This window comes from Homarus americanus, unplaced genomic scaffold (assembly GCF_018991925.1).
Source record: "Homarus americanus isolate GMGI-L3 unplaced genomic scaffold, GMGI_Hamer_2.0 scaffold24260, whole genome shotgun sequence".
NCBI lineage: Eukaryota > Metazoa > Arthropoda > Malacostraca > Decapoda > Nephropidae > Homarus > Homarus americanus.
The window spans coordinates 7950293-7965598 of record NW_024721079.1 but is presented as its reverse complement, the minus strand read 5'-3'; the positions used below and the strand labels follow the sequence as shown (position 1 = coordinate 7965598).

Below are 15306 nucleotides of genomic sequence, written 5' to 3'. Positions count from 1 at the left end.
CTTGGACTTCTTAGCTCCCTGACTTGTTAGTTCACTGGACGGCTAGAGACTATCTTCTGAACCCCACAGAGAGTGAGTCAGTCAGCCCGAGGCGAGGGCCATCTGTTTCACATTTAACACCTCGGCAAAGTTCGTTATAAGCACTCCCTCTGTCTCTCTCCCCTCTCCCTTTCTCTCTCTCTCTCTCTTCTAGTTTATCCTACTGTGGCAGTAACACATCTCTTAACCCAGCTTTGATTTTTATTCTGTTGATGTAAGAATCTGGCCTCAGATTGCTGAGAATTCCCATTACATTTTAGTTGGGAATGGAAATTTTTCATGTTAAATCCTAAATTAAGAAATAGCAAATTTCAAATATGTAAACTGAATTAAGAATTATAATGAATGTGGCAAATTGCTGTAAAATGGGGATTTTCTGTACAATTCTTTTAATGAACAAAATGCTTTATTTTAGAAATGGCAATGAGTGGTAGTTCACCAGCCATGATGAGGGGCTCCTACACGGGCCAGATGGTTCCAACGTCACAGTCAGGTAAATTGTAACAAACATTTTGTGTGCAGTATTCACATTTATCCTAATCTGACCATAAAAATTTGTGTAAAATTGAAGTGCATAGATGCATGTAGGGAAAATGATACATGGAAAAGTAGACCTATACAGTGATCCCTTGGTTAACGAACGCCTTGGTTAACGAATTACCTTCCATGAGAATCTTCAATTCGGTTAATGAGCAAAAATTTGGTTTACGAAATTCTTACGAAATCATGTCACCAGGTTTACGCTTGCTCACCAGCTGGAGTATTAGTCCGCCAATACAGTAATCGGTTCTAGGGCTTAAATTCGTTCCTATTTGAGTAAATATCAAGAAGGTTGTACTATTCAATAATTTTCCAAGTTTTATATTAAAATTTTTAGTCATTTTAACACTTATTTAACATAAGTGCCGTACAGGAAACTAGTTTTTGGTGCGTCAATCAGCCACTTGACTCGCCCACCAAGGCGGCAGTTTGTATCTCTGGTCAGTTGAGGTAACATCTTGCTTGTGGCTCTCTTGAACATAAACTATTTTTACGTTTCTTACAGTACAATTATTGGTCATTCTGAAATTTATTTAACATATTGACAATATGTAGTCGAATGCAGTGTTGATTTAAAGAAAATAATCTTGAATTACTCCTAGTGAACTTAAAATTTTATGGGTGAAATGACGGCATGAAGCATGGGGTGATTTCTCTTCCACCCCCACTTCCTTCCCTTCTCCTCCTCCCCCACTTCTAATTCCCATCAATATCATCATCAACCAGGAGCCTTCTACATACACACCTCAAAGTAAGCATACTTTACTGCATTTTTTTTTTTACTTTGTATGTAATTTTCAGTGAGCTGGAACCAATTACCCAAAATCCCATTGAAACAATGGTTTCGGTTAACGAACTACCTTCTGGAACGAATTGTGTTCGTTAACCGAAGGACCACTGTATAGTATTAGAATTCATTTCTCAGAATGAGTAGGTATTGGTGGTAGACCTGTAGAACACAGCACATCATTTTCATAATTTCCTTGGAGCAGGTTAGGTACAATTATCTCTTTTAGCTGGAATCATCTGTCCCAGGAACTCTCTAATAGCTGTAATTGAAATTGGCCCGGAATTTTAAGGGAAAATTTGTCTCAATGCTGGATATGTGAACGAGTTTCTGGGGTAGAAAATCAGCCGCAATTTCCAGAAAAATTCCAATAAAATCACCCTAAACCTTTCTGTTCCAGGCCTAGTGACAAAGGTTCCAGGAGTTAGGAAAGAATACATCATGACCCTCCACATCTTAATGTGCAGGATGCGTGGGTGGGAAGACAGCTTGGGTGACTTGGGCCGTAGGCTCACGCGCTACGATTAGCTAATGATGTCATGTGACTGCATGGGATGACAAATAGGCTGATGCATCTCCCAGCTTATCCCCTTGTGCCATTGCACAAGCCAAGAATACTGTGTTAAAGCAGTGTTAAGATGTAAAAAGTGATTACAGTTACGTATAAGTAATCTCCCTGTTACCCGGAGTACAGTACAGTAAACTACCTCTAACCCAGACTCGCTTAATCCAGATTCCCCTTGCAAACCAGACTGGGGTCCAGCACCGGACTGAAGGTAATAGGTAGTAGGCAGCTATCGAACTGGGAGGTACAGACCGCCTGGGAAGAGATTGGAAGCATAATGTGTTGTCTAATAGTAGACCCTGCTGCCATATGGCATCACAAAAATTATGACCAAGTCCCAGGTTGCTGATATGACATTCTGCCTCATTTACGCACACTTGCAGGGTCTCAATTGTTTCTCTTACTATAACAACACACTTGATCTGTTTCATTTTTTCTATTCTTTTGTTCTCCTATGACAGTACTGTAGTTCCTAAACCCATGGTCGTGACCCAAATGAGGGTCACGGGGTTGTTCCTGAGGGTCATGGGCGGTCTATATAAAAAAGAAGGCAAAATTATGAAATATTACAATTGGGTCACGTCACTGGCACAATATGAAGAATTATTTAAATACTGTACTGACTAAAGTAGAATAGTTGTGGATAATAAAACAACCATATACTGTACACTTAACAGTAATGTTCGAGTCCGTTCACGTCCAATACTCGTGCGTCAAGGAAGAAATAGACAGGTATTTTTCCAGAAAACGTAGACCTCGAGAAACATAGCTGGATCAGGAATGTGTTCAGTGTAAACGTCAGAGAAGATATTCCAGGATTTCAAGAAGAACTTAGACCTCCAGGAAAATCAAGTGCAGAAGAAACGCTTTGAAAGCCTCCAGTATTCAAAATATTGGACCCAACTCAAGGATAAGCCCATCCTAACTTCTCCCCTTTCCAACAATATATCTCTGTGAACAAGGATTTCCAGGTCTTGTTACGATCAAGACTAAAGCAAGGAACCATGTGGATCCTCAGCATGACTTGCGTTGTGCTCTGTCTGTCAACATAATACAGTACGCCTGGATAATTTGTGGATTTTTATTTTGCAGTCGTCAATTATTCGCAGATGACACCCTGAATGTACCCAACAATGTCTGCAGGTAGTTTTAAAGTTGCCGGTATTTTCGCGGCCGGGATAGGGAGACACACACACACAAAATGCATACAAATAAATAATAATGGGAAAATCCTCTCTCAAATAATGAGAAACAAATGTATTAAAAATGTTGAGTATCGTCAAGTCTACTTCATGCAAACAAATGTATTAAAAATGTGACAGTCTACCCTCAAGTCCATTCTGTGTTTTGTTATTAAAAAGCTCGGAGTTGACTTGAGGGTAGACTCACATTTGTAATACAGTCAACCCTCGTTAATTCGGACTAATAGGGGGGGAAGGGTGTCCGAATTAACCGATTTAGGGATTAATATTGCATTATATTTCAAAGTCATTGTTTTCGTCACGATTTTATCCCACTTTCCACTGTAATACGTTCGTAATTTCAGCAAAAATATTACATTTCCGTGAATGTATTATATCAAGCACAGTATGAATAGAATACCATTGTAATATAACAGTATTTTAACCGAAAACTCCTAAAAAAACGAATAACATCTCAAGAACATCGGAAGCTTAGGTAAAGTCTTTTGATTTCGTCATGTATTTTATCCTATTTTACATTGAAATACATCACGTTTCAGCAAAACTACTATTTATTTCCAAGAATATATTCATTCAGGCGCAGTTTAGGTAAAATATACGTGTGATGTAACAGTTTTTTAACTGAAAACGATTCGAAAAACACGTACCCTCTAGCCCTGTTCAAGGAGAGGACTGGGAGAAGCTGTTTGGTGCTGCAGACGATAAATTTTAATGAAAATATTCAGAAATATGGTATCGTAGTATTTATTCAAGTCAATTAGGATAGGATATTACTGTAATACAACAGTTTTTTAACTGAAAACCATTCGAAAAGCGATTACGGTAACATCTTTTGAACGAAAGAAAGCGAGTCATTGTTTTTGTCACGATTTTATCCCACTTTCCACTAATACCTACGTAATTTCAGCAAAAATATTACATTTCCGTGAATGCATTATATCAAGCACAGTATGAATAGAATACCATTGTAATATAACAGTATTTTAACCAAAAACTATTAAAAAAACGAGTAACTTCGGAAGGTTAGGTAAAGTCTTTTGTTTTCGTCATGTATTTTATCCTATTTTACATTAAAATACATCACGTTTCAGCAAAACTACTATTTATTTCCGAGAATATATTCATTCAGGCACAGTTAAGGTAAAATATACATGTGATGTAACAGTTTTTTAACTGAAAACGATTAAAAAAACACGTGTACCGTGTAGCTAATACTCAACAGCTGGTGGTGCGTCATGTGTCGTTGTAAACAATAGGAGGTTGAAGTAGATTACCGGGTATTATATTAAGTGTGAAATATCAAAAAGGTTTTTATTACCGGTATTTTTTGTAGATCAATGAGAACTGTGATACCGTATATGATATGATAAGTTAGCCTGTGCTAAGAACTTCAACATAGACTACTGAAAACACGTTGTAAGGTAATTTAGCCTATTGTAAGTTGGTGAGCTTCATTTGCTGAAGGAACTGCACAACTTTTCATTACTAATTGGTACAAATTTTACGTTTCCATTGTTTACTGGCAGTAAATGGTAAATATTTTTCATGTCTGAAGCTAAAAGTTGCATCCCCCCCACACTAGTGGTGATGTTACATTTGACCAAAAAGACGCTGGTGTTTTATCCCAGCAGTGGGTGGACCAGCATTTTAGCTTAAGGTCCGCGTAGGTAATATTCCTACAAATCTTTAAAAAAAAAAAAGTTCGTTCAGATTTTGTCCGAATTATCCGAAATCCGGATTAAAGGGGTCTGAATTAACGAGGGTCGACTGTACGTCTGTTTCTGATTATTTGTGAGAGGATTTTCCCATTATTATTTATTTGTATGCATTTTGTGTGTGTGTGTGTGTGTCTACACACACGCATACAGATATACAATACAGGTAAAATAAATAATTGTCCTAAGGGCAAACACATAAAGGGATTATGCATTTCTTTGTACACAGGTAAAAAATGTACCCCTCCCGTCCGCAAATGTTATTCGCAGATTTGATGGTTCGCGGCCATTTTGAGAACCTAACCCCAACGAATTTGAAGGACATGCTGTATCCAATTTAGAGGAGCTCACCAACAAAATGAAGCAGTTTCATGGTAGCCACTGAGAAAATCATTGATTTTTCCCTTATCAAACTTTGTAATTAACCCTCCATTACGGTCGCTGGTGTTAAAAACCCAGAGCAAAATTTTCTGTTATTCTTCATTTATAACACGTGAACTGTATTTGGTTCTCACAATAACCAATTTGTAAGTATGTTCTTTCATTCAAGTAGGTTTTTAATGAAATTGAATTATTTGAGCAGATGTAAATAAATTTTTTTTTTTTTATGAATTTTGGATGTTTGACACCCAGCAACAGTGATGGCATGAGTGTGTGCTTTTTTTATGCTAAGAAGTGTTATATCGTATTTTTCTCTCCCTGCTATGTTAGTTTGCTATTATAGTAAAATAGATGGTTACATATACATAAAGCGGCAGCACGTTAGCCACTGAAAAATTCTGGTTTTCTCATTTAGGCTACCGAATTGTGTAATAAAATAATAATTTCATGAAAATTTGGTTTTCATTTTCCCCATTTAAAAATTTATTTAATTTCATTGTGTTAATAGTTTAAATTAATTCAGTAAAACTATATGAATAATCACAACATATCAAAATGATTGGTAATTAACACTACTGTACATGTAGCCATATTTAGGGTCGCCAGGACAAAATTGTATTTAAGGTTGCGGCCAAAAACTTTTGGGAACCACTGTCCTATGTTATCAGTTGATATTACAGTTATATCAAAGCGAGACCTTCTCGGATGGGTCCCACTGGTCAGGAAGGTTGTGGACCCCAGGGCTGACCTGACCATCATCAGACTACTGGGGCCTCGACTGATTATCACTGCAGTTGCTGAAGGATCATCTTTTTTCACACTTAATTTTTTCAAAATTCGCAGCCTGAGATACAATTTTTCTTCTGTAGAGCACCATCTATTAACCTCTTCCCTTGATCTCTTACTACTATCTGAACTTCAGCTGACCAAAACAGTTTCACCCAAACCTTTCCAAGTCTCCACCTACAATCTTTATATATATTTCCGTTGTAAGGGAGGTGTATGCGCCTACTGCAACACACGTACACCTATAGATCAACACACGTACACCTATAGATCAACTCACGGATCTTGAATCTTCTTTTTATGATGTCATCCTGCTCAATATATCTCTACCAACTATGACTATTTCCCTTGTTTTCTATACTGTAATCCCAACTCTACCAAGTATTTGGAACTCTTTGACTCTCACTTCTTGCCATGAGTTGTTGCTATCCACACACCCCAACACCGAGATCCTCTACATCAGAGAGAGTGGCTTGGCATTGCAAGGGATGACCCAGGTGGAAATGGGGCACTCTCTTTTTCCTTACTGTACTTAATGATCTGGAATAAATAATCAAACACCCTACACGTGTTCCAGATCGGCACTACCATCTTACTAATATTCTTGATCTTTGTTTTACCTCTAACCCCACACAATATTCATACTCAATTTCTGCCCCCCTTAGGGTCTTCTGATCACAATCTTATTTCTTTTAAATCAAACTGGATGCAACCCCATCCCCCTCTAAATGCCAACTATGGCACTATCGGAGGGCACACTGGCAATCCTTGTGAGAATTCTTCTCCGACTCTCCCTGGGATGAAGGTTGTTTTTCCACTCGGGATGCCTCGGTATGTGCTGACAGCATTGCTGGGGTTATACTGGGTGGTATGAGCGCATTTATCCCATCTTCTACCAAAACCTTCACTTTGCAATCATGGTTTGATAGCTCCTGTTCTCTTGCATAGAGGGAGAGAGATAGGGTGTATCAAGTTATGAAACTATCTCCTGTTACTCACCCCTCTTTCATTACTTCTAGGAACCGTTTTAAGGCTATTCTTCGTAGGGCCAAGAGGAATTTTATAAAAAGAAAGACTGCTGACCTGACTAACTCTTCTAGTAAATCCTTCTGGTTCTTAACCAAAAACATCTTTAATAACTTCAGCACGCCGTCTTTTCCTCCTCTCTTCCGACCTGATAACTCTATAGCCAACTCTCCCCCTGATAAAGCCAATCTCTGGGGCATATTATTCTCCTCTAACTCCAACTCCAACTCTACCCCTCCTACTCCTGCTCCTCCTAATGAACGTATGCACTTTCCTATAATCTCCAATTGTAGGGTTGCTGGTGTGTTATCCAATCTGGATGTGAGTAAGGCGCATGGACCGGACAGAATACCCCCTCGTGTTCTGAGGGAGTGTGCTGAAGTTCTGGCCCCTGTGCTTGCTCGCCTCTTTTGCCTTTGCCTCAAAACCCAAACTTTGTCCTCTTCTTGGAAGCATGCCTCAGTTGAGCACCATCCTGAAGAAGTGTGACCATTTTATTCGCTCTAACTATTGCTCCATTGCCCTAATTTCATCCCTCTGAGATTTTTTAAACTATCTTACTCATTTTCCCATTCACTTTGAACGCCTTTCTCTTTTGTCGGATTGCCAGTATGGCTTTCGCCAGGTGAGATCTACTGGTGATCTGCTCTCCTACTGCACCTATCTTTGGTTATCCTCTCTTAGGGATTATTGGGAAACTTTCGCCGTGGCCCTCGACATCTCCAAAGCATTTGACAGGGTATGGCACAAGTCTTTACTTTCTAAACTTCTCTCTTATTGTTTCTCTCCTCCACCTTATTCTCTAATTTCTAGCTCCCATGAGAATCAATTCATGGGAGCTGTTGTCAAGGGTTTGATCTCTCGCTCTTTCTCTACCAATAGTGGTGTTCCACAGGGTTCTGTTCTTTCACCTACTCTCTTCCCTCTTTTTATCAATGATTTATTTCACACTACTACTAATTCTACTCATTCTTATGCTGATGATTCCACTCTTCTTACCATTTCCCCCATCCCCCTAACTCTCAAACCAAATCTATTTCTAGAGCTGATATCATTTCTTTTATTAATGCAGATCTGTGCTGCATCACCGATTGGGGAGGTAGAAATTTGGTTAAATTCAGCAATAAAACACAATATTTACCATTTACACTTACCAAAATAGAAGATCTCCCACCAATCACATTCCAGGATACAGTACAATCATTTTAACAAATTCTAAAATAGTTATGTTAGGCCTCACCATTTCTTCTAATATGTTATGGAAGCCACACATGCACAACATGGCTAAAGCTGCCTCCCAAAAGCTGGGAATGCTGTACAGATGCCGTAGATACTTCATTTCTGAATAGATGTTTGAGGGTTTTAAGGGATTCATACGTCCTAACTTGGGGTGCTGCTGGGGTGGTTCTTTTATCCAACTATTAGATAGGGTGGAATCAAAGGCATTTCATCTTATTAACTCTCCTTTTTTAGTTGATAATCTGTCTTCCCTTTCTCTTTGCCACATTGTTGCTTCACTCTTTTACAGGTACTTTAATGGGCAATGTTCAGTAGATTTGGCATCCTGTGTAACCGCTGGCAAGGCAGTGGGCTGGTAATACTCTTCTTGTCAGCAGTGCCCACCGTTTCTGTATGGATGTCGGTCACTAGAATAACCCGTTATAGTGGATCCGTTTTTCCTCACACAGCCAAACTGTGGAATGCACTGCCTTCCTCTGTGTCCCAGCTTGCTGATCTGACTTTCTGCTTTATATACACATAATTGGGTCTCAATTGTTTCTCTTATTATTGACAACACAATGTACATATTGTATATCGTTTCTCACTCTTGATTTTTTTTTCATTTTTGTAATAACTTGTGGTCATTATTATTATTTTATTTTTATTTTTTATTAAAATTTTTATTTATTTTCATCATTTTGTATTTATTATTATTATTATTATTATTATTACAGTAATACCCCGATTTACGCGGTTCTCGTTTACGCATTTGGTCATTTACGCAGTACCTTGCCAGAACCGGGATGCCCGATTTACGCTGTGAATTTACTCATTTACGCGGGTGAAGTATAATTTGTTTATTTACTGAAGATACATATTTTTTTAAGCTCATAAAATATATAATTTACATTGCTGGAATCCTTACAAGATGGTGATCATTTTAAATATAAACATCTTAACATTTGCATTAGGCATACAAATTTTAGATGTAATTTCAGGAGATCATGAAAATAAGCAAATATTTTATCTTTTGTGCAAAATATATGAAGTTTACATTCAAAATATTCCCTGACCTGCAAGGAATCCAGAAATGTCAATTGTATTATCCTAACTTTAGTCTGAGGTATTATTTATTACTAAAAACATAAATCTACTGTTTTCTCCCAAACATTTCTCTGGTAGGGAGGGAAGGTGGGGGTTAGGGAGGGACCCAGTGCACGTGGGAAGAGAGGGGGGGGGGGCGGAGGTGGGGTACTTTGATTGACAGATAGTGTCTGGGTGAATAATAATTTGTTTATTTGCTTTAGATATTTGTTTTAGCTCATAAAATTCATACAAATTTCCCGGCCAGATTATAAGATTTTGATTACGGTATTTTAAATATAAACATCATGGAATTTGCATTAGACATACAAATTTTAGATCTAATGTAATAATTTGGTTTACACAAAGCAAATATTTTATCGTTTGTGCAAAATATATGAAGTTTACATTCAAAATATTCCCCAACCTGCAAGGAATCCAGAAATGTCAATTATATTATCCTAACTTTAGTCTGAGGTATTATTTATTACTAAAAATTTAAATATAGTTTTCTCCCAAACATTTCTCTGGTAGGGAGGGAAGGTGGGGGGTAGGGAGGGAGGGACTCAGCGAGCGTGGGAAAAGGGGGGGGTATTTTGATTGACAGATAGTGTCTTGGTGAATAATAATTTTTTTATTTACTGAAGATATTTGTTTAAGCTCATAAAATTCATACAAATTACCCGGCCAGAATATAATTTACATTGCTGGAATTCTTATAAGATTTTCATTATTTTAAATATAAACATCATAGAATTTGCATTAGACATACTAATTTTAGATGTAATTTATGAATTTTGATTACAAAGCCAAAATTTTATCTTTTGTGCAAAATATATGATGTTTATATTCAAAATATTCCTGGCCTTGCAAGAAATCTAGTACTGTCAATTATATTATCCTAACTTTAGTCTGAGGTATTATTTATTACTACCGTATTTCTCGGCCTACAAGACGGAATTTCAACCCAAAAAAATCAACCCAAAGTTAGGGGGTCGTCTTAAGCACCAGAGATAAAATTCTTACCTCTTAAATATTGCGGTTTAGCGTGTCAAGAGTGGTGATGGAAACATGGTAAACCACTCACAAGGTCCTACCACTAATTATTTTATACTGAAACTTATGTTTGGGAAGCTGGATTAAAATGAAGATTACCAGTACAGTGACCCCTCGTTTAACGAACACCTCGGTTAACGTAATTTCGATTAACGAACTGCCTTCCATAAGGATCTTCAATTCGGTTAACGAAAAAAAATTCGCTTAACGAACTTCTTACGAACCGACCTCAACATGTTTTCGCTTGCACTGACAGGGCAACCAGCTTTAGTATCAGTCCGCCAATACATTAATCGGTTCTAGGGCTTAAATTCCTTACTATTTTTGTAAATATCAAGAAGTTTATACTATTCAATAATTTTAAAAGTTTAATATTCAATTTTTTAGTCATTTTAACAATTATTGAACAAAATTGAAGGTAAAGTGACTAGTTTAATGCGCGGCATCCAGCCTCTTTACACAGCAAACAGGCGTCAGTCTCTCTCTGTTTTCACTGGAGGTAACATCTTGCTTGAGACTCTCTTCAACTAAACGCTTTTTTTCTGTGTTTCCAAGCAAATTATTGGTCATTTTGAAATATATTTTATATATTGACAATATATAATGCAGTGCAGCGTTGATTTAAAGAAAATAATCTTGAATTAAACCAGAGAGCTAAAATTTTATGGGTGAAATGGCACCATGGGGTGACTTCTCTTCCACCCCAATGCCTTCTCTTCTTCCTTCTCCTCCACCCCCATTCTAAATCCCATCATCATCATCATCATCCAGGAGCCTTCTACATACACACCTAAAGTAAGTGAACTTTTCTACCATTTTTGTTGAATTTAGGAAATTTTCGGTGAGCTGGAACCAATTACCCAAAAACCCATTGAAACAATGGTTTCGGTTAACGAACGTTTCGGTTAACGAACGACCTTCTGGAACGGATTGAGTTCGTTAACCGAGGGGCCACTGTATATTAAAATGATAAAAATGTATTATAAACCAGTCTAACATACCGTAAAAGAACAATATACCCCGGTAATAAACACAGCTGCTATTATCACCCCCATTTGCCAGTGACAAGAAACGGAAAGTGACCTTGACTGTGACCACCTGTGGCTATTTTTACCCGTCCTTGTGTTCGTAGGTGGTCAGTAATGCATATCTGTATATTTACTGATAATAATACTTATTTCCTATAAATAATTCATTTAAATTTTATTTTTTTACAAAGAATATTCAGTAAATGACTGCGTTAATTCTTGAAACTACCGACAGTGGTAAATTTAGGATGAGAATGATGAACAGAAGTCACGTCATGGATTCGGAGTTTGGTCCTTAATGATCACCATAAATGTCTGGACAACTTCACCTACCAGGTATAATGGTAGCCTCCCTTTTTCACAAAACAAGTATATAAATTAAAGAAAATACTTGCAGTGTGTTTAATATATTACAGTATATTATAAATAAATAAATAAACAAATAAATTGGCAAATCTATTTCAAGTACAGGTAGTTCTGCTATAACGCGATAATTGTGTTCTTGTAAAATATCGTGTTATAGAAAATCGCGTAATAGAAATAACGGCTTATGGAGAAAATAGGGTTGGGTGCAGATTACTCGAAATCGAAAAAATTTAGTAGTTAGCCTAACACAAAGGATAGCACTGTCTAAATAAATGTTACATTCATATCTAATAATGAAATCATACAGTAAATGTAACACTTTACCTTGAAAAAATATGAATGTAACTTGATGGGGGAGAAGGGTGATTTTGAGGTTGATAAAATCGAACTTCTCTTCAAGTGTTATATCCTTTCTTTTACGATCATCACCGGGAACTCTATCACCAGAACGCTTCTTGGAGATATTCTTCTTTACCATATTCACAGTTAATACCACAAAATTGGAGAAATAGTAAGTAAAAATCGCGTTATAGCAAACAAGCGTTCGCGTTATACAAATATCGTTCCTAATTCAAAAATCGCGTTAGAGCAAATTCGCGTTATCAAAAGACGCGTTATAGCAGAACTCACTGTAAATGGAAATATTTTACTCACACCAACATTAGTTCCAGTTAAATAACTGACGCTTAAGTGAGTCACTAGTGTACACCAGCCGGTAAAATTTGATGCCAATACTTGAAGTGAATTGGCATTATTTTAAATAACCAACCATAAATAAATGGAAAAAAGATCAAAGGTGAGAAACATTATACAGTGGTCCCTCGGTTAACGAGTGCCACGGTTAACGAAATTTCGGTTAACGATTTACCTTCCATAAGATTCTTAACTTCGGTTAACGAGCAATCCCTCGATTAACTTGTTTTTTACGAGCCGACTTCAACATGCTTTCGCTTGCATTTGGCGGTTCACCAGCTGTAGTATTAGTCCGCCAATACAGTAATCGGTTTTAGGGCTTAAATTCCTTACTATTTTAGTAAATATCAAGAAGTTTATACTATTCAATAATTTTAAAAGTTTAATATTAACTTTTTAGTCATTTTAACAATTATTGAACATAATTGAAGGTAAAGAAACTAGTTTCTGGCGTGCCATCCAGCCTGTTAACACACCAGACAGGCGTTAGTCTCTCTCTGTTTTCAGTGGAGGTAACATCTTGCTTGAGACTCTCTTCAACTAAATGCTTTTTTCTGTGTTTCCAAGCAAATTATTGGTCATTTTGAAATTATTTTACATATTGACAATATATAATGCAGTGCAGTGTTGATTTAAAGAAAATAATCTTGAATTACACCAAGAGAACTAAAATTTTATGGGTGAAATGGTGCCATGGGGTGACTTCTCTTCCACCCCAATGCCTTCTCTTCTCCCTTCTCCTCCACCCCCATTCTAATTCCCATCATCATCATCATCATCATCCAGGAGCCTTCTACATACACACCTCAAAGTAAGTGTACTTTTCTACCTTTTTTGTTGAATTTAGGCAATTTTCGGTGAGCTGGAACCAATTACCCAAAAACCTATTGAAACAATGGTTTCGGTTAACGAGCAACCTGCTGGAACGGATTGTGCTCGTTAACCGAGGGACCACTGTATTGTATGTACGTTGTGTTGTCAAAGGAAGGGAAACAATTGAAACTCTGCAATTGTGTGTAAATGAGGCAGAAAGATAAATCAGCAACCTAAGACTTGGTCACAATTTTCGTGGTGCCATATGGAAGTAGGGTCTACCATTAGACAATACTGTACATTATGCTTCCAATATCTTCCCAGGCAGTAGAATCTCCCTGTTTGGTAGCTGCCTAAAACTTTTAGTAATATTACTTTGATACAACATGATAAATTAGACAAACAATGAAAATAAACAAATAAAAGTTATTTACCAAGAGCTTCTCTCTGAGAACAGAGGGATGGAGGGGAGATAAGACGGCTATTTATAGCCTGTCTTTGTGTAGGAAGTTGACCACACTAGAAATAATTCATTTAAAATTTATATTTTTTACATAGAATATTCAGTACATGACTGCAATTATAAAATATTGTGAATATATATATATATATATATATATATATATATATATATATATATATATATATATATATATATATATATATATATTTGTGTAATAAATGTATGTAGTAAGTATGTACAGTAATCTATTTCACTCAAATCCTAATGAAACACTATTGAATTAGAATACTGTAGCTGGTTGAAGCAAGCTTATAAATTAAAGAAAATACTTGCAGTGTGTTTAATATATTACAGTATGTTATAAACAAATAAATAAACACAAATCGATAAATCCATTTCAAGTAAATGAAACAATTGTATTCGACACCGACATAAGTTCAAGTTAAATAACAGACTTTTAAGTGAGTCACTAGTGTTTACACTACACCAACCGGTAACATTTGATGCCATTACTTGAAGTGAATTGGCCTTATTTTAAAAAACCAAGGATGTGTAAACAGCACTGGTCAATGGGATGGTTGGTAAAGGACTACTGGGTCAGTAAGCTCCCAATGGTAAGTGTCACATTTGGGGTACCTGTCTTATACAGCGAATAGGGCTCAAAAGCTACTTTTTAAATGGAAATTTTGGGGGCCGTCTTATACTGTACACCCCGTCGCCTTGTAGGCTGAGATATACGGTATACCTTAAAATCTAATGTTTTCACCCAAACATTTCTCAGTGAGGGAGGAGCCAGCGAGCGTGGGAAGGGAGGGGGTGGGGCGGAGTTGAGTCCATTATTTGAATGGACATTAACCTGGCAACTGTATTTCTCTTAAATATTAATTGTGTGTGCAAACCATCATAAAATTAAGATGTTATTTTTACAACAACTAGGTATTATGTCAGTATTGTGTTGGAAAAAGTGGAGTTTGGGAGTCGGCCCAGTCTCTATTTCAATTAATCCCATATGTTCTGATATTCTATTAATACGTTTCTTGTTTTACGCGCTACTCTTTTACGCTACAGTGGTCCCTCGGTTAATGAGCACAATCCGTTCTAGAAGGTTGCTCGTTAACCGAAAAACTCGTTAACCGAAACCATTGTTTCAATGGGTTTTTGGGTAATTGGTTCCAGCTCACCGAAAATTGCCTAAATTCAACCAAAAAGGTAGAAAAGTACACTTACTTTGAGGTGTGTATGTAGAAGGCTCCTGGATGATGATGATGGGAATTAGAATGGGGGTGGAGGAGAAGAGAAGGCATTGGGGTGGAAGAGAAGTCACCCCATGGTGCCATTTCACCCATAAAATTTTAGTTCTCTTGGTGTAATTCAAGATTATTTTCTTTAAATCAACACTGCACTGCATTGTATATTGTCAATAAGTAAAATAAATTTCAAAATGACCAATAATTTGCTTGCAAACACAGAAAAAAGCGTTTAGTTGAAGAGAGTCTCAAGCAAGATGTTACCTCCACTGAAAAGACACAAAGACTGACGCCT

At 36.9% G+C, this 15306-nt stretch overlaps 1 protein-coding gene across 7 annotated transcripts in view; it reads left to right on the top strand.

The window, feature by feature from the left end:
- Positions 1 to 15306, top strand: part of LOC121861521 (mediator of RNA polymerase II transcription subunit 30-like) — a 53568-nt gene that overhangs the window by 19687 nt on the left and 18575 nt on the right. For 6 of the 7 annotated variants that reach the window (XM_042359334.1, XM_042359333.1, XM_042359337.1 and 3 more), the window contains one exon: positions 455 to 532. The exons of the other annotated variant lie outside the window; for it this stretch is intronic. In XM_042359334.1, coding sequence (XP_042215268.1) covers positions 455 to 532 — 78 coding nt within the window. Of the gene's footprint in view, positions 1 to 454; positions 533 to 15306 lie in introns of those variants that run through there. 7 annotated transcript variants of the gene reach the window in all.